Source organism: Myotis daubentonii, chromosome 5, assembly GCF_963259705.1.
Source record: "Myotis daubentonii chromosome 5, mMyoDau2.1, whole genome shotgun sequence".
Lineage (NCBI taxonomy): Eukaryota > Metazoa > Chordata > Mammalia > Chiroptera > Vespertilionidae > Myotis > Myotis daubentonii.
In genome coordinates, this window is record NC_081844.1 from 28,478,917 (window position 1) to 28,505,849 (window position 26,933).

Genomic DNA, 26,933 nt, shown 5'->3' on the forward strand with positions numbered 1-26,933 from the left:
AGCTGATAAGCTGACTCTTCCCGCCTGTCTGTTACAGATGAATGATCATCTTATTGTGGTGTGTGGAAGACTGTAGTTAATCTATGTAAAAAAAATATTCAAATCTGACATCCTATGTGAGGTGGGGAGGATAGTTTTTCAAAATTGTGAAAAACATTAAGTCAAAACAATTGTCAAGGGTCTGAGTCTGGAACTTGTCTTTAGGAAGCATTTCTATTTATTTAGATTACCAAGAAGTAATTGGGTAGGCTAGAAAAAAATCAGCTTTTATTCTGAATTCAGGAACGTAGCAGTAGGCTAGTTAAAGACATAACAGAGCTTGTGTTGCTTACACTAAAGGGTGAGAAGATTTGTCTAAGCTCCTGTATAATGGGAATACAGTGAAAAAAAATTGCTAGTCTTAGCCTCTATTTAAGGAGTCTATAGAAGAACACCCCCCCCCCAAAAAAAAAACAGGGGAGACAAAAATAAGGACACTAGAGAAAGCTTTAATCTCTGACACAGTAGCTACAGCAACCAGTAAACAGACTAACATTTAGCAAGAAAAAGCACACTAACGGCCTGCTACTTGCTGTTCCTTTTACCTAACACATCATGTCAAGCTTTCAACAAAAAACTGCAAGGCATGTTAAAAAGTGAGAGAAAAAATAAGCCTAAAATGAGAAGGCAAGCATCAGAACCAGACTTGGGTATGGCAGAGATTTTGGAATTATGAGATGGGGAATTTAAAATAACTATAGTCAATATGTTAAGGGTTCTAATAGAAAAAGTGAACATGTAAAAACAAATGGGTAACGTAAGCACAGAGAAACTCAAAGAATCAAAAGGGAATGTTAGAAATAAAAAATGTCCAAATGAAAATACAAGGAGAGAAGAGAATGAACAGTATATCTGAACTGAGAACTGTGGGGGCAATTACAAAAGGTGTAACATGTGTAATGGGAATACTAGGAGAAGAATGAGAGAAAGGACCAGAATATTTGAAGTAATAATGAATGAGAATTTTCCAAAATTAATTACAAACACCAAACCACAGATCCTGGAAGCTAAGAGATCAACAAGCAGAATCAATCCCAAAGGAAATTTACATTGAGGCATATTATATTTAAATTGCAGAAAATCAACATATAAACATACCCAGAATTTATTAACAAAAACAAAAAAAGGCTCTTCTATCTGGAAATTTAAAAACTTCTTATTAACTCCTGAGCGAAAGGCGAAATACACACTGAAATTACAGAATTTTAAAGAAATAATGATTTCCAAGACTTATGCTCTATTCTATGGAATGCATTTTAAAGCAGTGAACAAAGGAAAATTCACTGCACAAAACACTTGTCAATAAAAGATTAAGAATCAATTGCCAGTTTTTTTAAAAAAATAAACCAAAAGAAAGCATAAAGAAAAAATGGAGATAAAAGCAGAAATTAATGAGGAAGGTGCTGAGCACTGAGAAGCCACTTGCCAGACTTGTGGCTCTGTTACCCTACCATGACACCTCCCTTCATGGAAGTTCCTCAGACCTGCCCCAGCCTTACTGTTTATACAACAACCTCAATGAGAAGATCCAGAAGAATGAGCTGAAGAAGTCCTTGTACGCTATCTTCTCCCAGTTTGGCCAGATTCTGAATATCCTGTCACAGAGCCTGAAGATGAGGGCCAGGCCCTTGTCATCTTCAAAAAGGACAGCAGCACCAGGGCCTGGCGCTCCATGCAGGCTTCCCTTTCTACAAACTCATGCGCCCCCGTATGCCAATACCGACTCGGATATCATTGCCAAGATGAAGGGCGCCTTTGTGGAGCAGGACTAGAAGTGGGAGAAGAGGAAACCCAAGAGGCAGAAGACCCCAGCTGCTAAGAAAGTGGCACAGGGTAGGGCAGTCAGTCTCATCGTGGGGGCTGTCCCAGGGCCTGTCCTGGGCATGGGGCCATGACTCAGGTGCCCCGCATCGTGCACACATTTGGGACCAGCCTCCCCACATGCTGTCCCCTGGCATGATCCCATCTCCAGGTCTCTAACATGGCCAGATCCCACCGGAGCCACTGCCCCCGCAGCATATGCCAGGTCAGATGTCACCTATCCAGCCTCTTGCAGAAAACCCACTAAATCACCTCTTGTTCCTCAGCAACCTGCCAGAGACCAACAAGTTCATGCTGTCCATGTGTTTCAACCAGTTCTCTGTCTTCAAGGTCTGGCTGGTCCTAGGGCAGCATGACATGGCCTTTGTGGAGTCTGACAATGGGGTACAGGCAGGGGCCCTTTGAGACTCCCTAGAGGGGTTCAAGATCACCCAGAACTACCCCGCAAAGATCTCCTTTGTCAAGAAGTAGCGCCTTTTCCCCATGCCTGTCCACACCTCGTTGGGGACTCCCCTCCTCCCCTTGGTTCAGCCCCCTGGAGGTAGTTCCCCTCGGGAGCCTTCTTAGAGCTGTCTATGTGAGTGGTCACACAGCATTGTACCTTATCTGTCACCACACATTGCACCTGCTGCTGTTAGGCTGAAATTAAGGTATTTTTGGTTTGTTTTTGCTTGGGAAAAAAAAAAAAGAAATTAATGAGGAACACAAAAAAGCAATCAATCTAACTAGTCAAAATTCCATTTTTTTAAAACAAATAAACCACTCATTTGATTCAGAAAAAGGAAAGGCAAATATACAAAAAAACAGGTGATGACACAGAGTCAGAAAACGTTTTTTAAATCATAAGATGACTTTGTTGACCTCTACACTAGATGAATTAGGCAATTTCCTAGGAAAATACAGATTACCAACACTGACATCATTCAAGTTAGAAAGCTTCAAACAGACCAATGACCATAAAAGAAACAAAATTCCTAAGGGACTATCCCACTAGAAAAGCACTTGACCAGAATGGTTTCACAGTGAGTTCTACCAAATCTTCCAAAACCACAGAGTACTAACACTATATAAACTATTACAGAGCATTGAAAAGGAAAGAAATATTACTATATCTTCTTATGAAGCAAGTATAATACAAATACCTAAACCAGATAAAGACAGTACAAAGCAAACTATGGGCCAATTATCATTCATGAAAATCAATAAATTCTAAACAAAATACTAACAAACAGATTCCAAAACCACATTAAGAAAATAACACACCATGACCAAGTGAAATTCATTAAAATCAAAGACTTTTTGAATGCTAAGAAATTTATTAATATCATATACTAGTATTAATAAATCAGAAAAACTTTGACAAAATTCACCACCCATTCATGGTAAACTTCCAAGAGTATAATGTACCTTCTAAATATGATAAAATAAATATTTACTCTAAAACATTATCTTAATGGAAAAACAAAAGGGACCTTACCCCTAGAACAAGGTAAGAATGCCCACTATTTCTGCTACTACTTATCACTGCACTAGAGGTATTAGCCAATGCAAGTAGACAAACAAAAACAATCAGAGGCATAAGAATTGGTAAACAAGTAAAGCTATCATAATTTACAGATGACATAGTATTATGCCTGGAAAACTCCAAAAAAGCAATAATAAAACTTAAAAAGTAAAAAAAAATTCAGTCAATAGCAAGTTATAAAATTAAGATACAAAATCAGTAGCTTTCATATACAGAAACTATAAAGTCATAATGGTATAGAAAAATCTCATTTAAATAAAGAATTAAATATTTAGGGGAAACAACAAAAATTTGTTATAAGGAAAACTTGTACAAGGAAAATTTTTAAACATCCTGACAAACACTAAAGTAGATTTTTTAAAACATTCCTGACACACACTAAAGTAGACTTAAATAAAAAGACATCCCCTTGTTTTTGGATAAGACGATTTAACAAAATAGAGATGTTAGTTCTCTTCAAGTGAACTTATAAATTCAAGGCAATGCCAATAAAAATACCAACAAGATAATTCTGTGGAGTTGGACAATAGGAAATTGCATATACAAAAGGGCAAGAATACCTAGGGAAACACTGAAAAAGAAAAACCGTGAGGGGGAAACCAGTTCACATAGACATTAAAACTTATTATAAAGCTTCTTATAATTTAAACATTGTGGCAAAAAAAATAAAGTTCAGAATTAGGCTAAAAACACATAAAACTCAGTATATGACAAAGGTGGTATCTCAAAAGGAGATGAACTTGGGGTAAAGATGTACTTTTAAAATAAATGATCTGGATCAATGTGGGGAAAATACACAAAAATCAATTCTAGGTGAACTGTAGATCTAAATGTACATATTGAAACAATAGGACTTGTAGAAAAAAAATGTAGAATATCTTCTTGCCTTCTGGGTGGGCAAATATTCAGGAACAGAACAGCACTGTCCATAAAGATTAGATGACATTAAAATTAATTCATTTCATAAAAAAATACAAGTTAAAACATTGAAGAGACAAGCCACAAAGTTGGAGAAAATATTTGTAAAATATATCCAACCACAGGGCTCACATCTGGAATACATAATAAGAAAAAGGCAGGTAATTCAATAAAATAGCTTCTTGGAAAGCAAATTTGCACAACCACTTTGGAAAATTGGCATCATCTATGAAAAGTGAACATATGCATCCCATATGACCAGCAATTTCAATACAGGGTACACACCCAAGAGAAATACATACACTGTGCACTATCAGAAATATTAAAATATGCTCATCGCAGCATTATTCATAATAGTCCCAAGCTGAAAAGTCAAAATGTCTGCCCATCAACACAAAGTGCTTAAACAAATTGTGGGATATTCAAAACAAGGGAACACAATAAAATATACTAGCTAGAGATACTCAAAACGATATGCATCAATTTCACAAAAACATTAGGGAAAATTAAGACAGATACAAAAGAACATATACTGTATGGTTCCATTTGTATGGGGTAAGAAACAAAAACCCCAAGCCATATTGTCAGTCAGAATATTGGTCACCTACGGAGAGTAGGGAAGGGTTTGTCAGTTGAAAGAGGCAAGAAGGGGTATCAGGAATGCTGGTAGTACTTTTTCTTGCCTGATTATATGGATGTGTTCATATATTAAGGATACGTGATTATATGGATACGTGATAATTTAGCTGTTGTACAAGTACAAATTAAGTATTTTTCTGCATTTTAGTAAAATCTGTTTTAAATGTTACCACACATACACAAAGTATCATTATACACTTTAGAAATGACTTTGGCATTACACTAATAAACAGAACATGCACAGACTTTACAGCCCAGCAATTTCACACTCCTGGAATAACTCACCAATACTCCAGAAGACCTGTGACAAAATTTCTTAAAGCAGCATTGCTCATAATGAGAAAAGTGAAAACAGTCCAGTAACTAACTGCACATCAGCAGAATGGGTAAATAACTTGTGGTATACTAACAGAATCATAATCTGAAAATGAATATTAAACTAGGGCTATTGTCATTAATGTGACTCTCAAACCACCACTACCCCTACTAATCTGACCACCATTATATGTAACTTAAATTCTGCAATGGCCTGTTTATACCTTGTCCCTCTATTTAGCCTATCAACCCAGAAGCCACTGTGATCCTTTTAATTGGACACTTGCCACTCCTCTGTTCAAAGCCCTCCATATTGAGAATGAAGGCAAAGTCCTTCCAGTTAATCCTACAGGATGTCCCCATGATCAGGACCCTGATCTAGCTCTGACCTCATCATCTTCAACTCACAAGTTTGATCCACTCCACTCACACTGGCCCCTTATCCCAAGCACAAAATTTTTTCACGGCCTTTGAACTGCTGTTGAGGGCGCTCCTCCCCACATTACAATACAGCCCACACTTATAGCTCATTTACATCTCTGAGCAAATGTCACCTTACACAAAAGGCTGTTCCTATACACCCCACAGCTCCACTGAATCCCACATTCTCATCATCACATGCTTAATTTTTCCTCCATGCACTGACCACCATCAGAGATAATATATATTTACTCATTTATCAGGTGCCTCGACCCCAAGTAGAATGTAAGCAACCTGAAGGCGAGTATCTTGATTCACTATAGACCAGGGGCATAGAACAAGGTCTGACAGGAATATACACTCTGGAATCAGACACCAGGGTTTAAAGACAAGCACTCCTACCTGCTAACAGGTTGGCTTCAGACAAGTCACCTAAACTTCCGTGCCTCAAATTCTCCACGTGCAAAAGAATATTGATGGCACCTGCTTCTCAGCACTTTTTTTTTTTTTTTTAAATGTCAGTAGTGGAACGATCCACCCTTTTTACTTGCAAAGTGTGAACAGAAAGGTACTATATTTCTCTAGGACACTTACAAAGAGTTTTCTTCACCTTAGGAAGAAACTGAATAAAGTAAATGTCCACTTAGCACTTCTGTGAAAACAAATACAGTTCTTCAATACAAGAAGAAAGGAAAATAGATGTTTAAGTAGATCAAAGATATGAAATGCAATTTTAAAATTTGGCTTGAAGAATTTAAAAATCCATATCCAACAGTTAAAAGCTTAAGCAGATTATACCCATATGTGTAGCCATTACAAAAACTCACTTGTGGACCACACACAGTCTCTGTCACAGGTGAATGGGTTAGACAGCATCTAGCTGGATGAGGCAGAACCCTCCCTCTGCCATTCAGAAAACTAATAGAAAAAAAAAATGAATATCCAAAGAAGCTTAAACCAATAATCAGTTTTATTTTTCCATGTCATAGGAAGTCTGGAAGTGAATTCAGGGATCGTATAGACACCTAAAGAAGCCCCTGGGGAGGCCAGAATCCTTTGTGAATTTTCTGCAGGATCCTTCTTAGCCTGTGTCTTGCATCCTCATGGTCATAAGATGGATCTTTTAACACAAAGTACTGGATCTCCTTGCTCGGTGAGAAGTGGGGGGAAGAACAAAAATAAAAAAACAAGTGGAGAAGAATCCAGGTAAGAATGGCCCTTTTTTCAGGAGTCTTCTCAAAGCCCATATATTAACATCTGCTTATTTGATAACGGACAGGCTGTGGAACATGGACTGTATGAATTGTAAGGAAACTTGTAAGAGATTTTAAAAATAGTACACCTTACTAATCTAACAAAAATTGAGTTTTCTTGATATGGAAGATGAGACACTAGGGAAGCAACTAGAAGTATATGCCACTGTTGACTGGAACATGGCAAGGACTCATCTGATGAAGACATCATAGTCTGATCACAATGCATTTGATTTAGATACTCAAACAAACAGGCACTAAAAATACCCACTGTGCCTAACCGGTTTGGCTCAGTAGATAGAGCGTCGGCCTGTGGACTCAAGGGTCCCAGGTTCGATTCTGGTCAAGGGCATGTACCTTGGGTGCAGGCACATCCCCAGTGGGGAGTGTGCAGGAGGCAGCTGATCGATGTTTCTCTCTCATCGATGTTTCTCTCTATCTCTCTCCCTTCCTATCTGTAAAAAATCAATAATATATTTAAAAAAATAGCCACAGTTCACAGTAACTAAGATTCTACAGAGTCTATTGGTCAAGTAAATCATCCAAAAGGAAGTTAACACATTCTTAAGAGTGAAATTAAAATTAAAATACTACACCAGGGGTGGGCAAACTTTTTGACTCGAGGGCCACAATGGGTTCTTAAACTGGACCGGAGGGCCGGAACAAAAGCATGGATGGAGTGTTTGTGTGAACTAATATAAATTCAAAGTAAACATCATTACATAAAAGGGTACGGTCTTTTTTTTTTTTTTTTTTTTAGTTTTATTCATTTCAAACGGGCCTGATCCGGCCCGCAGGCCGTAGTTTGCCCACGGCTGCACTACACACAAACATATTGTGATGTGTGTAAGGGTAATTTAGAGCATAACCTTAAAGACTAAAAATTTATGAGCTAGTGTCTATTTTCATGATGAAATACATCAAATGCAATTTCAGAATAACTAGAAAATTCCTTAGAGGTGTGAATGAATTTTCATAAGCAACGTGAGGGGTCTGTGGCTGAAATCATTTCCACATAGGGATTGCTGGCAGTGTGGGTTCTTGCATTTCTTCAAAGAATTAATTACATTGGTTATATTTTTGAAGTGTTAAACAGAAATTCGCCTACCATGAGTACTAGTACTCAAGTTTCATAAAAATCGAGGAGCTGTTCTAGGACAAGGTTTCTCAACCTTGACAATATTAACACTTGGGGCACATAGATCTTTGTTCTGGGGAGCTCTTCTGCACTGTAGTCCATTTAGCAATATCCTTGATGTCTCCCAACTATATGAAGGTAATGCCTTCCCCAGTTTTAACCAAAAATGTCGCCAGAAATTGCCAAATGTCTCCTGGGGAGCATATTCACTCCCTGGCAATAACCACTGCTCTGCAACAGGAATTGGCAAATTTTTTTCTGTAAAGGGCCAGACAATGAGTATTTTAGTCTTTGTGGGCCACACAGTCTCTGTCACATATTTTCTTCCTTAAAAATGTAAACTATTCTTAGATTGAGAACCGTACATAGACAGCTGGCTGTAGTTTCCTGACCCATTACCGACTTTTCCATGTTTCCCTAGTGTGCTTACTTTACTTGTAGGCTCAGAAGGTGCCAGGTGGTACAACAGTAATTTTAACATTAAGTACCAGGCTAGGGTTTCTCTTCCTAAGCTGTCACATTTGTTAAGACTTAAATGTACACTGATGGCTTTTCCACACCACAGAGACACATTTTCTCCCCCAGCATTAATTCTCAGAGACGAGAAAAAAACTTGTCTTTTCAGTCATTACACAAACTGTTTCTCTTTCAAGTTACATGTATTCCCTTGTGCTCAGTAAGATGAATTAATAAAGGCTTTCCTGCCTTCCTGAAACTTAAAAGGTTTCCTTCCAGTCTGAGCTCTTGTGTTTCTTAAAGAAGGTGTTATCATTGGAGCCTTTTCCACACTGATGACACTATGAGTTTTTCTCCCCGGTGAGTTTTAACATGACTCCGAAGAGATGAATGATCACTGAAGGCTTTTCCACAAGCCAAGCATTCATAGGGCTTCTCCCCAGTGTGTATTCTCCTGTGAACATTAAGGTTTGAGCCTATGCTGAAGGCTTTCCCACAGTGATCACACTCATAAGGCTTCTCTCCTGTGTGACTTCTCATGTGTGTCTTAAGAGTTGACTGGTTTCTGAAGGTTTTCCCACACTGCCTACATTCAACACGTTTCTTTACAAGATGAATGCTCATGTGTCTCCTCCGGGATAAATAATCACCAAAGACTTTCCCACAGGCAGCACATTCATAGCGTCTCTCTTGAGTGTGTATTTTCCTGTGTGCTGTTAGGTTTGAGCTGGCACTGAAGGCTTTTCCACACAGATCACACCCGTATGGTTTCTCTCCAGTGTGAGAATTCATGTGTGTCTTAAGGATGGACTGGTTTCTGAATGTTTTCCCACACTGACGACATTCAACGGGTTTCTTTACAATATGAATTCGCATGTGTTTTCTCCGTGATAAGAGATCACCAAAGGATTTCCCACATTCTTTACATTCATATGTTTTCTCTACCATGTGGTTCTTCTTGTGCAAATTATAGTTAGACTTCCATCGAAAGGCTTTTCCACACTGTGTGCACTCATAGGGTTTCTCTCCAGTGTGATTCCTGACATGCTCTTTGAGATGTGACGGATGCTGGAAAGCTTTCCCACAGTCTTGACATTCATAGGGTCTCTCTCCAGTGTGTGTTCTTTTGTGTGCAATGAGGTGGCAGCTCCTGCCATATGCTTTCCCACATTCATCACACTTGTAAGGTCTCTCCCCTGTGTGAACTCTCATGTGTATCTTTAGGGAGGAGAGGGTTCGGAATGCATTTCCACATTGACTGCAATCAAAGGGCTTCTCTGTGAGGTGAGTTCTTGCGTGACTCCTAAGGGCTGAGGGATCATTGAAAGCTTTCCCACAGACATTGCATTCATAGGGTTTCTCCCCAGTGTGTATTCTCCTGTGCCGTGTAAGAGAAGCACTTGTGGTGAAGGCTTTTTGACACTGATGGCATTCATGCATTTTTCTCCCATTGTAAATGCTCACATGTTGCGTTAGATGTGGTCTGTTTTTGAAAACCACCCCATAGTCCCGGCGGTGATAGGGCCTCCTGCCAGTGTGTCTTCCCATTTGCTGAGTAAGATGAGCACCCATACTGAAAACTTCAAACAGGTGAGCATATTCAGTGGATTTCTCTCCAAGATGAGTTCTTTCCTGTTGATTTAAAGATGAGTGCTGACTAAGGCATTTCCAATATTCATTTCACTCCTCAGAATTATCCCCACATAAACTGACATAAATTAAAGCACATCATTATGACTATAGATGTAAAAATACTAGTCCTGCCTCTGTGGGCTCTATCAAGTAGAACTGGTGAATGTTATGTATGCCCGAAGGTACCATGTGTGTAACCACAACAAAGCTTTTTACAAAATAGACTTTGTTAACTGTTTAAATCTGAATTGAACTCCAACACTCAATTACCTAAGACATAGCTATAGGAATTTTTACTCATCAGAACTCTAAGTGGAAAGTTTGGGGTTAGTAATTGGTAATATTAGTGTCTCTAACACTGCTTCCTCTTGGGGAATGCCACCTGCCTAGTTCTTGAGGTCCTTTTCTAACTTAAGCTGCCCCACTTATCTCCTAATATGGAAGATCCAGAATTATCCCCCCAAAAATCTTACCATTGTCACACCACTAGGTGTTTCATCCCCAAAAATATCTTCCATGAGAATAGACCACTTGGTTTTAGAAGGAATCTCCCAATCTGAAACAAATTGGAAAAAGATAAATTTGCTGATAAAAGAAAATGGTAGAACGCTGGTGACAAAAATAGGTGATTAAAAAAAATACCAATTCTAAAAAAGGAAAGATGAGGTGAAAAAGAAGAATGCATGGGTAAAAATGACTGAAATATTTGACTGTGTGATATTTGGCAATGACAAGGGGCAGACATTTATGTCAGCACACTAAGAAGTAATTCTTCAAAGACCAACATTAATGAAAGAAAAAATATAATCAGGAATGTTGAATTTAAAAGGATAGAAAAAAGTTCCGTGTGGACATGTCAAATTTAAAGGTGAAAGGATAGTGAAACCAAAGAATCTGTCAGAGAATGGAGGAGCAATGAAAAAGAATGAGCATTTTATATATTCCTGGGTGAAATTTCCTAATGGGTTTCCCTCCACCCCAATCACTGAGAATAGCCACTACTCAGAAGCACTTATGATGCAGGTCCTTACCGGGACATGTGCCTTGGGGAAGTCCCCTCTCCTCTGTTCTCAGCTCCTCTTCTTGCTCCAAGTGGAAGATGAGGCTGGGTTTCCCCACCTGACACCCTACTCACGGGGAAAGATACATGTTGAGGGAGGATCGTGCAGAGGACACGTGTTCTGAAGTCAAGAGTTCTGAAGATGGACAAGACTGACTTAGGAGCAGCAAAATGATGGTGACAAATTTCTAAGGGATACAGTGAAAGGCTGTCATAAAAATCAAAACCACAAACACCCACATGTTTTGCCCTTCAATAGATTTCTTAACTCAGAAGTTAAGGATTTCTTAATTCAGAAACCTATGCCCAAGCTCAGACACATTTGACAACCTCCAAGGTCAATGCAATAAACAGGTCTCAATATCCATGGGAGACACCAAAGGGTAGGCACCAGGTCACAATTGTGTTCCAAATCCCCACCCTGCTCCTAGGTTAAAGCCAACTACTAAAAATTATTTGATTCATAAGTGAAGAAGTGATGCCAGTCTTACCCACTGAGGCAAGGTTGCTATAGTTCTCCAGCATCACATCTTTGTATAGTTTTCTCTGAGAAGAATCCAACAGGGGCCACTCCTTCTCAGTAAAGTCCACTGCAACATCCTGGAAAGTCACTGAGTCCTGAAACACCACATTTGGGGTCAGTGAGAAAAGAGCTTGTGTTCAAAGATGGCAGAGGCTGAAGACTGGATATGAAAGATTCAAATCATAGGATTTCAGTATGGGGTTCTGGTGTCTCAAAATTTATTCCAGAAGCCAGTCAGCAGCTGTTTTGTTTTCCTTATGTGGTGATCTTACCCTGTCTCACTGCTTCAAATGCAACTCTGACATGGGATCAAAATCTCTCTCCACTTTTAGCCTGGCCTGAGCGCTCAAACCATAAGAGAAACATTTGCTATGTAAGTCACTTTCCCTAAAAATTTTGATACTGCGACAGCCTTGAAACATTATTTGGCTCTGTCTCTTGATCCCTGATCAGGCATCAATTAACCAGAATAAAAATCTAAAAGAATTTCATTATGTGATATTGGGGGTGTCCTAGGAAGTGCCTCTCCCACCTTCAGGGGCCCAGAGATATTGGCGTACCTGGGAAACGACATTAGTTGGCATATGAAGCTCCAGGCCATTACAAGCAAACAGGTCCATATTCTGGTGACAAGAATGGTCTTTTGAGGCAAGAAGAATTTCTGACTCCTGGATATGGGCAGGCTCCTGGATGGATATAGCTAGAGAAGACAGGCTCCATGAGAATAAAAGCTTGCTTGACACTCACAAACTACTAAACTGTAAGCGTGTAGTGCACATTCCCCATCAAAATACACACACACCCCACATTCGGTAAGAATACAGAGCAGCCCTGCTCTACTCAAGGACAGGAAGAAGGGAGGTGGGCCAATACACTTGTAACAAAAGTAATATGTTTTCTCAATTTATGAGTGAAGGAATTAACTCTCTAAGAGACAGAGCTTTGCTCAGATTTATCAAAATAAATGAGGCCGTTCAGGGTTACTACCCATACTTGTGTTTTTCTTTTCACACCAATTACACACACTCCCTCTGTCACCCAAACTCACAAAGATCCTGCCTAAATCAGACAGTCACCTCAAGAGGCTCTCCCAGGACTTTGCTCCCACTACTTTCCAGTTGATTCATCCTCCCCTGGCAGGATGAATCCCTCTGTCCTTGGGAAGTGGCAGTGGCCACTTAAACTTGAATTCTGAGAGCATTCTTCACTCCTAGAACTTACCACTTGTGGGAGAGAGATCAAGAGCTGCCATCCTGTGAGAATGATAATAAATTTGCCTGAACAACAGGGCACTAGCATCAGAAAGCTACTCTCTTGTTCCTATGGGAGTCTTCGAGCAGGCATCTGTAGTAAATGAGAAAAAGATTACTAGAAGAAGTCAAGGCTTTCTATCTCTCCTGCTCATGGGACAATTCTGACTTCGGCTTTCCAGTATTTCTCCTTTTGAGCAGCAAATTCTGTTTGATCCTAAGCCTTTCCCTTGCTTAGGCAAGACCTCCAGGCAATGTGGTGGACAACCCTGACCCCCATGTAATGTGTCACCAAGTACAACTCTGTTAAACTCCCTCATTCATTAAACATTTGTGCCCCAGACTTCTGTTCTTCAACTTTGATACATGCTATGGTTTAGGATCATTCTAGTATCCATGAGGATGGTCCATCTAGGACTACATGTTCCAATCTCCAGTGCTCTTTGGCCCCCCACTCCACATCAACATACACAACTGTTCGCCAACACACAGGCCTTGTCATCTCTAGTTGCCAACTTTATCTAACAATGATTCAGAAATCTGCACTTCTACACAACATTCTTCTTGCATGCACTCTTTCACTTTATAGAAGATTCCAGAGCACTCATGCTTCTACAATCTCCCTCACAGCAAATTCCTCTTCTCACTGCTCCACCTATCAAGCCAAGATTTATCACAATCTATCATTTCTACAATCTGTCCAAATTCCTCTGCCTATTATAACCCTGAATGAGCAAAAGACCAGCCCTGACCCCAACCGGTTTGGCTCAGTGGATAGAATGTTGGCCTGCAGACTGAGGGGTCCTGGGTTCGACTCCGGGCAAGGGCACATGCCCAGTTGTGGGCTTTATCCCCAGTGGGGGGTGTGCCGGAGGCAGCCGATTCATGATTCTCTCTCATCATGGATGTTTCTATCTCTCTCTCCCTCTCCCTTCCTATCTGAAATCAATACAAATATATTTTTAAAAAAAGAAAAAGAAAAAGAAAAAAAGACCAGCCTGGATGATTCCAACCATCTACCTCATCTCTAAAGATAGTTGGGAAGACTAGTCCACACACAACTGGTCACCTTCAAAACTCAAAGTCGTTAACCCTAAAGGAGTATCTACACTGAAGAAACGCATACTAGGCAATCCAATCCTCCAATATCCCCATAATCAGGTAAAAACCTCAACAGTTTTTCTGAATAAAAAACTGTCTTACCATTATCCTCTTTCAGCAAATAATCTTATGTTCCTTTCATAGTAATCACAACCAGAAAAAAATGGATCTCAGCAAAGACTAGAAAATTACACAAAAAACAGTCCCATATATGATAGCAGAAAATAAAGTATCTCATAATAAATCAAAAGCTGTGTATGACTTTTACAATAAAAAATTGAAACACTGATGAAAGAAGTTAAAGACCTAAATAAGTGGGGAAAAATATCATTTTCATGGACTACAAGAGCCATTATTAGAGTATTCATGCTATCCTAATTCATCTGCACACAGAATACAGTTCCTAGCAAAATTCCTACAGGCTTTTTCTCTAGAAATTGGCAAGCCAAATCTAAAATGTGTATTAAAATGCAAAGGATCTAGAAGAGCCAGAACAATATTAAGAAAAACAAACTTGAATGATTCATACTACAAACTTCATCACAGTAATGAAGAGTTATTGGAATAAGTATGAATAGGTCTATGGGACAGAATAGCATTAGAAATAGAAATACAAGTGCAGAGTCAAATAATTTTCGATAAAAGAACAAAGCAATTCAATAGGGGAAGCAGTCTTTTTTTAAAAAAAATGTTTTTATTGATTTCAGAGTGAGGAAGGGAGAGGGAGAGAGAGAAACATCAGTGAAGAAAGAGAATCTTGGATCAGCTGCCTCCTGAACACTCACTATGGGGATCAAACCCGCAACCCAGGCATGTGCCCTGACCAACCAGGAATTGAACCATGACCTCCAGGTTCATAGATTGATACTCAACTACTGAGCCACACTGGCTGAGTAGGTAAGCAGTCTCTTTAAAAAATTCATTTTAAAATTATATTTGACATGTAATATTATATTAGTTTCAGGGGTACAACACTGTGATCAAACACTTATGTAACTTACAAAGTGATCACCATTGTAAGTCTAGTACCCATCTGACACCATACACCAGGGGTGGGCAAACTTTTTGACTTGAGGGCCACAGTGGGTTCTTAAACTGGACCGGAGGGCCAGAACAAAAGCATGGATGGAGTGTTTGTGTGAACTAATTTAAATTCAAAGTAAACATCATTACATAAAACGGTATGGTCTTTTTTTTTTAAGTTTTATTCATTTCAAATGGGCCGGATCCAGCCTGCGGGCCGTAGTTTGCCCACGGCTGCCATACACAGTTATTACAATACTAGAGGCCCGGTGCATGACATTTGGGCAATGGGGGGGGGGGGGGTCGTCCTAAGCCCGGCCTGCGACTTTTACCAGTCCAGGAGCCCTGGACATCAGGGGATGTCCAACTTACAGGGAGTGGGCCTAAGCCGCAGTCGGACATCCTTAGCGTTGCCACGGAGGTGGGAAAGGCTCCCACCACCGCTGCTGCGCTCACCAGCCGTCAGCCCAGCTTGTGGCTGAGCGGCGCTCCCCCTGTGGGAGCGCACTGACCACCAGGGGACAGCCTCTATGTTGAGCGTCTGCCCCCTGGTGGTCTGTGCACGTCATAGCGACCAGTCATTCCACCATTAGGTCGGTGCATATAATAATTTGCATATTATCCTTTTATTAGATAGGATTATTGACTTAAAGCAAAACGGGACAGCTATCCTATCTAATAAAAGGATAATATGCAAATTAATCATCATTCTGTCACAAATATGGCGGCGCCCATAGCCACAAGATGGCGGCACCCAGTCCCCTCAACCCTGCCAGAGTCCCCCAGTCCTGGGGGGGCAGCTGCTGAGAGTGGGCAGCGTGAGCTGCCTGGCAGGAGGCTTGCTTCATTGCTGCGGCGACGACGAGGCAAGTATTCTGCCCTGGCCGCGGAGGGCCTCTGGGCAGTGGGTACGGAGCGGCCAGGGCTTAAGCCGTTATGGCTCCTGGATTGGAGAGGGCTCCCCTGAGGTCTCCCAGATTGGAGAGGGTGCAGGTCAGGCTGAGGGACCCACCAGTGCACGAATTTTGTGCACCAGGCCTCTAGTATTTTTAATAAACGGTGTTGAAAGACTCAATGGAAAAAAGAAACTTTGACTTATATTATCACTGCATACACAAAAATTTGTATTAAAAATATCCATTTGAGATGAATTGGACACCAGAAAATAAAATCCACAGAGACTATTTTAATGACCCTTGAGTTACATAACAATATTTTAGACTAGACACAAATAGAACTAGAAAAAAAAAGCAATAAGCTAAACTCTACCGAATTTGAAAATTTTTAATCATCAAATAACATTATTTAAAAAATGAATAAACTGGCATAAAAACAGACACATAGATCAATGAAACAGAATTGACAGCCCAGAAATAAATCCACACATACATGCTCAACTAATTTTAAGACAAAGTAGCCAAGAATATACCATGGGAAAGGACAGTCAGAGAATGGTGTTGGGAAAACTGGGCAGCCAGGTGCTAAAGAATGAAACTGGACCATTATCTTACACTATACACAAAAATTAACTCAAAACAAACTTAAGTGTACTAGTAAGACATGAAACCATAAAAGTCCCAGAAGAAAACAGGCAGTAAGCTCCTTGACAAAAGACTTGGCAATGATTTTCTTGGGTTTTGACACCAAAATCAAGCAAAAATGAAAAGTGGGACTACATCAAACTAAAAAGCTTGCCCTGCCCTAGCTGATTTGACTCAGTGGATAGAACTTCGGCCTAAGGACTGAAGGGTCCAGGTTTTGATTCCAGTCAAGGGTACATGACCAGGTTGCAGGATCAATTCCCAGTAGGGGGGATGCAGGAGACAGCCAATCAATGATTCTCTCTCATTGATGTTTCTATCGCTCTCTCTCCCTCTCGCTTCCTCTCGGAAATCAATAAAAATATATTTTAAAAAATTCTTAAAAAAAAAAAAAAAGCCTGCCCTGGCTTGTGGCTCAGTTGATCGGGATGTCATCCTATACACCACAAAACTGTGGGTTTGATTTCGTCAAGGCACATACCAAGGTTGCGAGTTCAATCCCCAGTGAGGGTGCGTGAGGGTGCGTATGGGTGCTAACAGATTGGTGTCTCTATCACTCCTTTCCTCTATCTAAAAATATATCCTCAGAAGAGGATTAAACAAAAAAAAAAATAAACAAAACAAACAAAAAAACAACTACAAAGTTTCTATACAGGGAGGGAAACGATCAAGAAAATGAAAAGGCAACCTACTGAATGGGAGAAAATATTTGCAAGTCATTCATATCCAAAACATGTAAAGAACTCATACAACTCAACAGCAAAACAACAAACAATCCAAATAAAAAATGGGCGGAAGACCTAAACAGATATTTTTCCAAAGACATACAAATGGCCAGAAGGCACATGAAAAGATGCTTAACATCACCAATCATCCAGGAAATGCTAATCAAAACCTTATACCTGTTAGAATGACTATTATAAAAAAGACAAGAGACAGCAAGTGATGCCCAGAATATAGGAAAAAGGGAACACTTATGCTCTGTTTGGTGAGAATGTAATCTGGTACAGCAACTATGGAAAACAGTATGGAGTTTCCTCAAAAAATTAAAAACAGAACTACCATGTGATTCAGCAATCCCACTTCTGGGTATTTACCTAAAAATGAAAACACTAATTTGAAAAGATATCTCCACCTCCATGCTCATTACAGCATTATTTACAATGGCCAAGGCATGGAAACAACCTAAATGTCCATTGATGAATGAATGGACAAAGCAAATGTGAAATAAATATATACTAGTATATATGTGTGTGTGTGTGTGTGTGTGTGTGTGTGTGTCTATATATATATGTATATATATGTAAAATGGAATATTATTCAGCTATAGAAAAATCTTGCCATTTGTGACATAGATGGACCTTGAGGATATTAATGCTAAGTGAAATTAAGTCAGACAAAAAAAATTCTCACTGATATATAGAAACTTAAAAAAAGCAAAACAAAACAAAAGCCAAGGTCAGAATATGGAGAACACACTGATGGTTGCCTGAGGCAGTAATGGTGGATCAAACAGATAAAAGAGGTCAGGGAGTCTGAGGGAGGCAACCAATCCATGAGTCTCTCTCTCTCATCATGTTTCTCTCTCTCTGTCTCTCCCCCTCCCTTCCACTCTGCCTAGAAATCAATGAAAAAAAATGTATATATCTTTGGGTGAGATTTAACAAGAACAACAACAAAAAGAGGGGAAGAAAGAAGTACAAGTTTCCAGTTATAAAATAACTGTATGTGATGTATAGCATGGTAACTATAGTTAATAATATTGTATTGCATACTTGAAAGTAGCTAAAAGTGTGTATCTTGAAAGCTCTGACCACAAGAAAAAATTTTTGAAACTATGTATGGTGATGGATATTAATACACATACCTGACAAAAATTTCATATTCAGATTAAAGCACTCCTACAAAACAATAAAAAAAAGGCTAGAACTAAGACACTTCACGAAATGTAATGACAAACATAATAATCATGACAAAAGGTACTCAGCATCATTTGTTATCAGATAAATGCAAGTTAAAACATCATTAGTTTTTCATCAAAACTAATAGAATTTCAACCCACTAAAGAGGCCAAAATAAAACATCATAGCATTTCAACCCACTAGAGAGGCCAAAATAAAACATCATAGCATTTCAACCTACCAGAGAGGCCAAAATAAAAGACCATCAACATAATATCCCAAGAATGTGGCATATACCCTATCCTATCTAATAAAAGAGAAACATGGTAATTAGCCGTACATCCGCTACCCTTCCCATTGGCTAATCAAGGTGATATGCAAACTAACTGCCAGCCAATATGGCAGCCAGCAGCCAGGCAGCTTGAAGCGAACATGAGGCTTGCTTGCTTCAGTGACAGAGGACTCCAATGTTCCCCGCCTGCCGCTGCCGGCCTCTGAGCTTGCAGTCTGAAACATTGTTACAAATATAGAAGCTAAACAAAACCCCAGAAACCTGCTTTCAGCCAGCCGGGATCTCAGAGCTAGAGTTGAAACAGTGTTTCGATTATATAACCCAAACAAACCACATACCTGCTTTCAGCAGCGGAGGCCTAAGAGCTGGAGCCAAGCCTCAGAGCTAAAGCTGGCCCAAAATAAAAAAAAATAAAAAGAAAAAAAGAAGCAGTTGGGAGCTTCAGTCACCCACCAGCCTGAAAACAGCCCTCAGCCCCTCACCCAGACTGGCCAGGCACCCCAGTGGGGACCCCCACCCTGAAGGGTGTGTGACCAGCTGCAAACAGCCATCATCCCCTCACCCAGGCTGGCCAGGCACCCCAGTGGGGACCCCAACCCTGACCCAGGACACCCTTCAGGGCAAACCAGCCGGCCCCCACCTGTGCACCAGGCCTCTATCCTATATAGTAAAAGGGTAATATGCCTCCCAGCACCAGGATCAGCGGAGCCGGGAGGCCTCCCGGCACAGGGATCAGCATGACAGGGGGCAGCACCCAAGCCCCCTGATGGCCCTGCGGCTCTGTGTGTGATAGGGGGCGGGTCCACAACCTCCCTATCCGCCCTGCTTTGTTCGTGACGGGAAGGCGCCCCAGCCCCCTGATCAGCCCTGCTCTGTGCCTGATAGGGGGGAGCTCCCCAACCCCCTGATCGCCCTGCGGCTCTGTGTGTGACAGGCTGCGGGCCCCAACCCCCCCCCCCCAACAGGCCCTGCTCTGTGTGTGACAGGGGGCAGTGGCCCAACTCCCCTATCGGCCCTACTCTGTGAGTGACAGGGGGGAGCTCCCCAACCCCCTGATGGGCCCTGCTCTGTGTGTGACAGGGGGGAGCTCCCCAACCCCCTGATCGACCCTGCTCTGTGCGTGACAGGGAGTGGTGCCGCAACCTCCCATCGGTCCTGCCTTGAGTGTGACGGGGCAGCGCCCCAACCCCCCAATCGGCCCTACCCTGAGCGTGACTGAGGGTGGCATTGCAACCTCCAGATCCGCCCTGCTCTGTGCATGACAGGGGGCGGCACCCCAACTCCCCAATCGGCCCTGCTCTGAGCCCGACCAGGGGCTGTGGGGCAGGCACCTAGGGATTGGGCTTGCCCTCTGCCACCTGGGAGTGGGCCTAAGCCAGCAGGTCGTTATCTCCTGAGGGGTCCCAGACTGCGAGAGGGCACAGGCCGGGCTGAGGGACCAACCCCTCCCCCCCCTAGTGCACAAATTTTTGTGCACCGGGCCTCTAGTCCTATAAAATAAAAGCCTAATATGCAAATTGACCAAATGGCGGAACAACCGGCAGAACAACCAGGCGCTATAATGCGCACTGACCACCAGGGGGCAGATGCTCAACGCAGGAGCTGCCCCCAGCTAGCAGACCCCAGGCCGGCCAAGGTGGGTGCCAACGGAATCCCCCAATCGCCCTGCTGGTCAACCCGCAGATCTGCCCTGATCGCCGGCCAGGCCTAGGGGCCCTCTTTGTGCACGAATTTCGTGCACCGGGCCTCTAATTCTCATATAATGATGGTGGAAATGTGAAATGGTTCAAACATTTTGCCAGTTTCTTAAATAGTAGGCCTACTACTTGACCAAGTAATTCCACATCTAGATATTTACCCAAGAAACATTCTGATTCATAATAGCCAAAAAGTGTAAACAATGTAAATATCCATCAACAAGAGAAAAAAAACAAAATGTGACATGTACAATGAAATACTCCTCAGCAATAAAAAGAAACTACCGAGACACACAATATATGTTGACAAACAGAAGATAGACACAAGAAATTTTCTGATTCCAATTACATGATGTTCGTGAATAGGCAAAACTTATTTAAGTCAATGGAAGAACTAATTTAAGTCCATGGTAAAAAAGTGGTTGCCTTGATGGAGAACATGGGATGGTATTGGATAGACTGAGGAAAAACTACATGTATTTTTTTAAAATATATTTTATTGACTTTTTACAGAGAGGAAGGGAGAGGAATAGAGAGTTAGAAACATTGATGAGAGAGAAACATTGATCAGCTGCCTCCTGCATACTCCTGACTGGGGATGTGCCCGCAACCAAGGTTCATGCCCTTGACCGGAATCGAACCTGGGACCTTTCAGTCTGCAGGCTGACGCTCTATCCACTGAGCCACACCGGTTAGGGCTACAGGTATTTTTTTTTTTTTTAGTCAGTGGTTATACAATGTACACACTGTCAAAAAAAATTAATCAAACTGATCACCTAAGATCTGTGCATTTTCTTGTAATCTATACTTTAGAGTTAAAAGAAATTTTTCTTACTTTCTGGTCTCTAGTTATACAAAAATTCCTCCCACAACTAACCTATTATCTCTTCCTCTCCTATTACAAACAAGAGATGTCTGCCCTCCCTTCTAAGGCCAACATCTTCAGAGTAAATATGTAAGTAAAATAAATTCAAAATGTTCAAAGAAAAAAGTAGAATAAAAAATATTCAAATCAAAGGAAACTAGAAAAAATAAATGGAAAAAGATAAGGCAAATTCAACAACCAAATATATTAACACATAAAATGTTAATAGACTAAATGCTTCAGCCCAGAGGGTGTGGCTTAGTGATTCCCATGAACTAGGAGGTGATGGTTTGATTTCCGGTCAGGGCCATGCCCAGGTTGCAGGTTCCTTCCCCAGTAGCGGGTGTGCAGGGGGCAACCGATCAATTATTCTCTCTCACCATTGATGTTTCTCTCTCTCTCTCCCTCTCCCTGTCCCCTCTCTCCTCCTCTCTCTAAAATCAATAAAAATATATTAAAAAATTAAAAAAGAAATGAAAATGCTTCAACTAAAATAGATATTCTCAAAATGGATTAAAATTCAGTTATATGCTGTGTCTAAGAGATATCTAACACATAGGAATATAACAAGAATGAAAATTTAAAAATATATAAGGCACACACTTTTTTAAAGTTGGTTTAAAAATATTAACACAAGACAAAATGGATTAAGGCAATAAAGCTCTGAGGGAAATCCGAGATATTACATAGTGAAAAGTATAACTGAAGAAAATGCTGTGTATACCTGCATATGTTATGACACGGCCTCAAAAGTATGAAAAAAATTAAAAAGGACAGACTCTAAGCACCACCAGAGCTCTCATTAATACAGTTCAGGCAGGTAATTCAATAACTATACCTAGTCTGATTAAGATGAAACAGTATTCCCTAACTATAAAATCCAACCATACAAGCACAATGTGTCTCAGAAAATGGCATCAATCTGACCAGTGCAATGAAGTTAAGCAAACTATGACTAAAGACAACAACAACAAAGTCACAGGAATGAAAATTTGAAAATTAAAAGAGAAAATTCTAAGTAATTCATAGGTCAAGGAAGTCATAATATTTAGAACTGAAATATAATACTACATACTGCACTTCTGTGGGATGTTACAGATACCCAATGTAAGAAATTAGACACACCCCAAGAAAAGGAAAAGGAAGAAAATTATATAGAAAATTTTGAGAGGAGAAACCAAGATGGCGGCATAGGTTAACGCCGGAGATTGCTGCCTCGAACAACCACTTCAGAGATATAACTAAAGGACAGAACAGATATCATCCAGAACCACAGGAAGGCTGGCTGAGTGGAAATTCTACAACTAGGAGGAAAGAGAATATCATACCCAGACTCAGAGGAGGCGCAGTGCTGAAGTGAAATACTCAGGTGCGGAGTGTGGGCGCGGAGCGGGCTGGAGGCGGAGGGCGCGGTTGTTGTTTTCAATCGGGAGGGAGTTTCAGACTCTGAGCTCCAGATCCAGGCGAGTCTCTGGGGACCCAGACTCAAACGGGAGAAGCGGGACTGTCTGGCTTCGGTCAGAACTCGAAGGCAGCTTTCTCTCCGAGGTTTGCAGCAGTTACTGGGACTCTGAGAGGCAGAGTCCCTAGGGACGGAACTGAGAGCAGCCATAACTGCTCGCTCCTGCCCGCCCAGTAGATCCCTGGGGACCCGCCCCGCCCAAGCCCTGCACAGAACCATTTGCCGGATAGCCTCAGGCAAAGGCTAGATTAGCACCGCCCTAGAGATCCAGCACAGAACCTCTCCCACTGCAGACACATCTGACTCTCATAGCCAGTTAGCCTGGAGGTCAAATCACCCCTGGTATTGCCGACATCAATCAAAGCTTAACTACAAGACTGTGCACAAAGACCACTAGGGGGTGCACCAAGAAAAGATAAAAAAAATGCGGAGACGCCCTGACCGGTTTGGCTCAGTGGATAGAGCGTCGGCCTGCGGACTGAAGGGTCCCAGGTTCGATTCTGGCCAAGGGCATGTACCTGGGTTGCGGGCACATCCCCAGTGGGAGTTGTGCAAGAGGCAGCTGATCAATGTTTCTCTCTCATCGATGTTTCTAGCTCTCTATCCCTCTCCCTTCCTCTTTGTAAAAAATCAATAAAATATACTTTAAAAAAAAAATGTGGAGACAAAGAAACAGGACGCAAATGTCAGAAATGGAAGATATAGAGCCCAAAACAACACTTTTAAGGTCTCTCAAGAACTGTCTAGAAGCTGCCGATAAACTTAGTAAGGCCCTCAAAAAGACTGGTGAGACCGCCGATAAATGTAGTGAGATCCTCAAGAAATCTAATGAGACCCTCAATGTTGTGATAAAGAACCAACTAGAAATTAAGCATACACTGACTGAAATAAAGAAGACTATACAGACACCCAACAGCAGACCAGAGGAGCGCAAGAATCAAGTCAAAGATTCAAAACGCAAAGAAGCAAAAATCACCCAACTGGAAAAGCAAAATGAAAAAAGAATCCGAAAATACGAAGATAGTGTAAGGAGCCTCTGGGACAGCTTCAAGCATACCAACATCAGAATTATAGGGGTGCCAGAAGATGAGAGAGAGCAAGATATTGAAAACCTATTTGAAGAAATAATGACAGAAAACTTCCCCCACCTGGTGAAAGAAATAGACTTACAGGTCCAGGAAGCGCAGAGAAGCACAAACAAAAGGAATCCAAAGAGGACCACACCAAGACACATCATAATTAAAATGCCAAGAGCAAAAGACAAAGAGAATCTTAAAAACAGCAAGAGAAAGAAACTCAGTTACCTACAAGGGAATACCCATACGACTGTCAGCTGATTTCTCAACAGAAACTTTGCAGGCCAGAAGGGAGTGGCAAGAAATATTCAAAGTGATGAATACCAAGAACCTACAACCAAGATTACTTTACCCAGCAAAGCTATCATTCAGAACGGAAGGTCAGATAAAGAGCTTCACAGATAAGGAAAAGCTAAAGGAGTTCATCACCACCAAACCAGGATTATATGAAATGCTGAAAGGTATCCTTTAAGAAGAGGAAGAAGAAGAAAAAGGTAAAGATACAAATTATGAACAACAAATATGCATCTATCAATAAGTGAATCTAAGAATCAAGTGAATAAATAATCTGGTGATCATAATAGAATCAGGGACATAGAAAGGGAATGGACTGACTATTCTTGGGGGGGAAAGGGGTGTGGGAGATGCGGAAAGAGACTGGACAAAAATCGTGCACCTATGGAAGAGGACAGTGGGTGGGCAGTGAGGGCGGAGGGTGGGGTGGGAACTGGGAGGAGGGGAGTTATGGGGGGGAAAAAGAGGAACAAATGTAATAATCTGAACAATAAAGATTTAATTTAAAAAAAAAGAAAATTTTGAAATAAAAAAAACATATTATAAAGTGCTTCAATCAAGTCAAAAGTTCTTTGAAAAAACAAAATTGACCAAATTCTGACAGGATTTAAAAGAAATATATATATGTGTATGTGTGTGTGTGTGTGTGTATATATATATATATATATATATATATATATATATATATATATATATATATATTATATATATGATTACAGATGTAGCAAGCATTAAAAATATGAGCACATTATTAACAACTTTGACTATACAATTTAAACCTTAGATGGCATGAATAGAAATTTTATCTACTATAATGAAATAGAGAATTTAGATGCCCTATAACCCTTAAAGGAACGGAAACAACAGCTTTAGGACTTCCCACAAAGCAATCTCCAGACCTAAACGGTTTTTCTTGGTACAGTTCCCTTTATGAAACAAGTCACTCTATTCTTAGGCAAAATACTGCCAACTTGAGAAAAAAGTTTATATGGCTGGCATAAACCTGAATAGGACAGGAAAATTACAAACACAGATCCAAATCACCAAAAAATGATACAATAATAAGTATCCTTTCCAAGTAATTTATTTACCCATGCATATTTAACGTAATATTAGAAGTGTTCACTGATATAATTCACCACTCTATCAGACAAATAAGAAAAGCATATTATTCACTCATTCATTCCATGTACCTATCACAAGTCAGGCATCCCTAGGTGTTTGAAATACATCAACAAACAGATATCCAAGTAGATGCTAGAAAGAAATAATCACTTGTAAAAAGCTACAGCTGCTCATGAGGAAAAAAAAGAAAAGCTCTTAAACTAGGGAAAGAAGGGAGCTTCCTTGACCTAATAAATACTGTCTTAAAAAAGCTTCCAGGCCCTGGCCGGGTAGCTCAATCAGTTAAAGCTTTGTCAGATACACCAAGGTTTCGGGTTCCATCCCTGGTCAGGGCACATATAAGAAACAACCAATGAATGCATAAATACGAAGAACAACAAATCGATGTTTCTCTCTCTCACTCTCAAAATCAATAAAAAATTTTTGAAAAAATAAAATTTAAGCCACAAGGTACCTAAAAAACAATGGGTATGTGTACGAACTCCACCTACAAGATATTTAGAAATCTCTAAATTAGAATGTGTAGTTGCATCAGTATGGGAAAAAGATGTGCATGAAAATAGTTCAGAGCGTGAATACACTAAAAAAATAATTACTAAAACTGGAAAATGTATTTTTGGGGAAATGCATATAAACAGTAGAATCCAAAAAAAAAAAATCTTGGAGAAGAGGAGGATGCAATTTAGGAGCACACAGGTTTCTGAGGTTTCATAATCTTTTCTTGGCCTGATTTGTGGATTTGCTTTATTGCTGTCCTTTTAACTGTGTCTATGTGTTTTCATACATTTTTTTGGCACATATGTCCTATAGAAAGATAAATCAAAGGAACCAAATAAGATGGTAAAAATCAATGCAAACTGTTAGTAATCACAATAACTATTAATGGACTAACTCTCAAGTTAATTAACAATGCCCAACTGAATTTTTAAATCTAGTTATAGGCTATTTACATACGAGTCAACTAAAATTAATAAAATAAAAACAGACAAGTGCACCAAAAGTTTGAGTATAAAAAGCATTAAAGACAAATGCTGCCAAAAACAATGTGCCTGTGTTAATAGTAGACCAAACTAACCACAAAGAAAATTGACCACAAAAGCAAAAGAAAGGTAATTCATCCTCAAGGTCTCTAATTCCTGAGCCTCCATAATATCCCGAACTCACTGGGCCTGGCTTTTCTGTCTCCACCCCAAGGTGTCAGGTGTTTGGTTTTCGTTTGTTTTTTGACCAGTCATCAGCGCCTAAATATGTCGCTAAATATGGTTCTAAATTTCAGTCCTCGCGTCTCCACAGGGACTAAAACACACTACTGGCCGGGCCACCTCGCGTCCCCAGTCCCAGGTCCAGGTCCCCCATAATCATTGCCTTGCAGGCCTCTGGAGTTCTCAGAGACGCCGAGAGTAAAGGGTTAAACGAGGAAAGCCGGGCTTACCCTACTGAGGGTAACGTCGTGGGGGGCAGAGGTCACGGAAGCTGCCGCCGGAGGGCCGAGAAATTCAAACGGAAGGTCCAGTCTGCCGCAGGGAGGCGGAAGGTCACCAACAACTGGAGGAAATCGCAGGGGAGC

The 26,933-nt window shown here is 40.7% G+C and overlaps 2 protein-coding genes, 1 non-coding gene and 1 pseudogene across 4 annotated transcripts in view; 1 reads left to right on the forward strand and 3 right to left on the reverse strand.

Annotated features, from left to right (window-relative positions):
• The window catches only part of LOC132235097 (olfactory receptor 7D2), a 64,620-nt gene extending 37,695 nt beyond the window's left edge, over window positions 1-26,925 (reverse strand). Inside the window, exon 1 of the mRNA XM_059696901.1 lies at window positions 26,799-26,925. The gene's annotated coding sequence lies outside the window, so the exon portion shown is untranslated. The remainder of the gene's footprint in view (window positions 1-26,798) is intronic.
• Window positions 655-26,933, reverse strand: ZNF317 (zinc finger protein 317). Of its 2 annotated transcripts, XM_059696900.1 has the most exons (9): window positions 26,799-26,933; window positions 12,961-13,083; window positions 12,300-12,439; window positions 11,708-11,834; window positions 11,188-11,283; window positions 10,630-10,712; window positions 7,755-10,156; window positions 5,541-7,520; window positions 655-5,499 (listed from the first exon to the last, which is right to left on the reverse strand). In XM_059696900.1, exons 2-7 carry the CDS (start codon window positions 12,989-12,991, stop codon window positions 8,837-8,839), a joined length of 1,797 nt encoding a protein of 598 aa, XP_059552883.1. In that variant the 5' UTR covers window positions 12,992-13,083; window positions 26,799-26,933; the 3' UTR covers window positions 655-5,499; window positions 5,541-7,520; window positions 7,755-8,836. The 2 variants fall into 2 exon arrangements, with proteins under 2 accessions (XP_059552883.1, XP_059552882.1); XM_059696899.1 differs by having other exon boundaries at window positions 655-7,520.
• LOC132235098 (U1 small nuclear ribonucleoprotein A-like) lies at window positions 1,507-2,331 on the forward strand (annotated as a pseudogene).
• LOC132236326 (small Cajal body-specific RNA 24) lies at window positions 6,191-6,319 on the reverse strand. The gene has a single exon (XR_009453267.1). It is a non-coding gene; the product is annotated as a small Cajal body-specific RNA 24 (non-coding RNA).

Coding starts and splice junctions, on each gene's coding strand:
- ZNF317 (XM_059696900.1), bottom strand. CDS start 12,991: ATGGCAGCTCTTGATCTCTCTCCCACAAGTG. Junction 11,835..12,299: donor CAACTAATGTCGTTTCCCAG/GTACGCCAATAT, acceptor GTGGTGTTTCAG/GACTCAGTGACTTTCCAGGA. Junction 10,713..11,187: donor TCCCCAAGGCACATGTCCCG/GTAAGGACCTGC, acceptor AATTTGTTTCAG/ATTGGGAGATTCCTTCTAAA.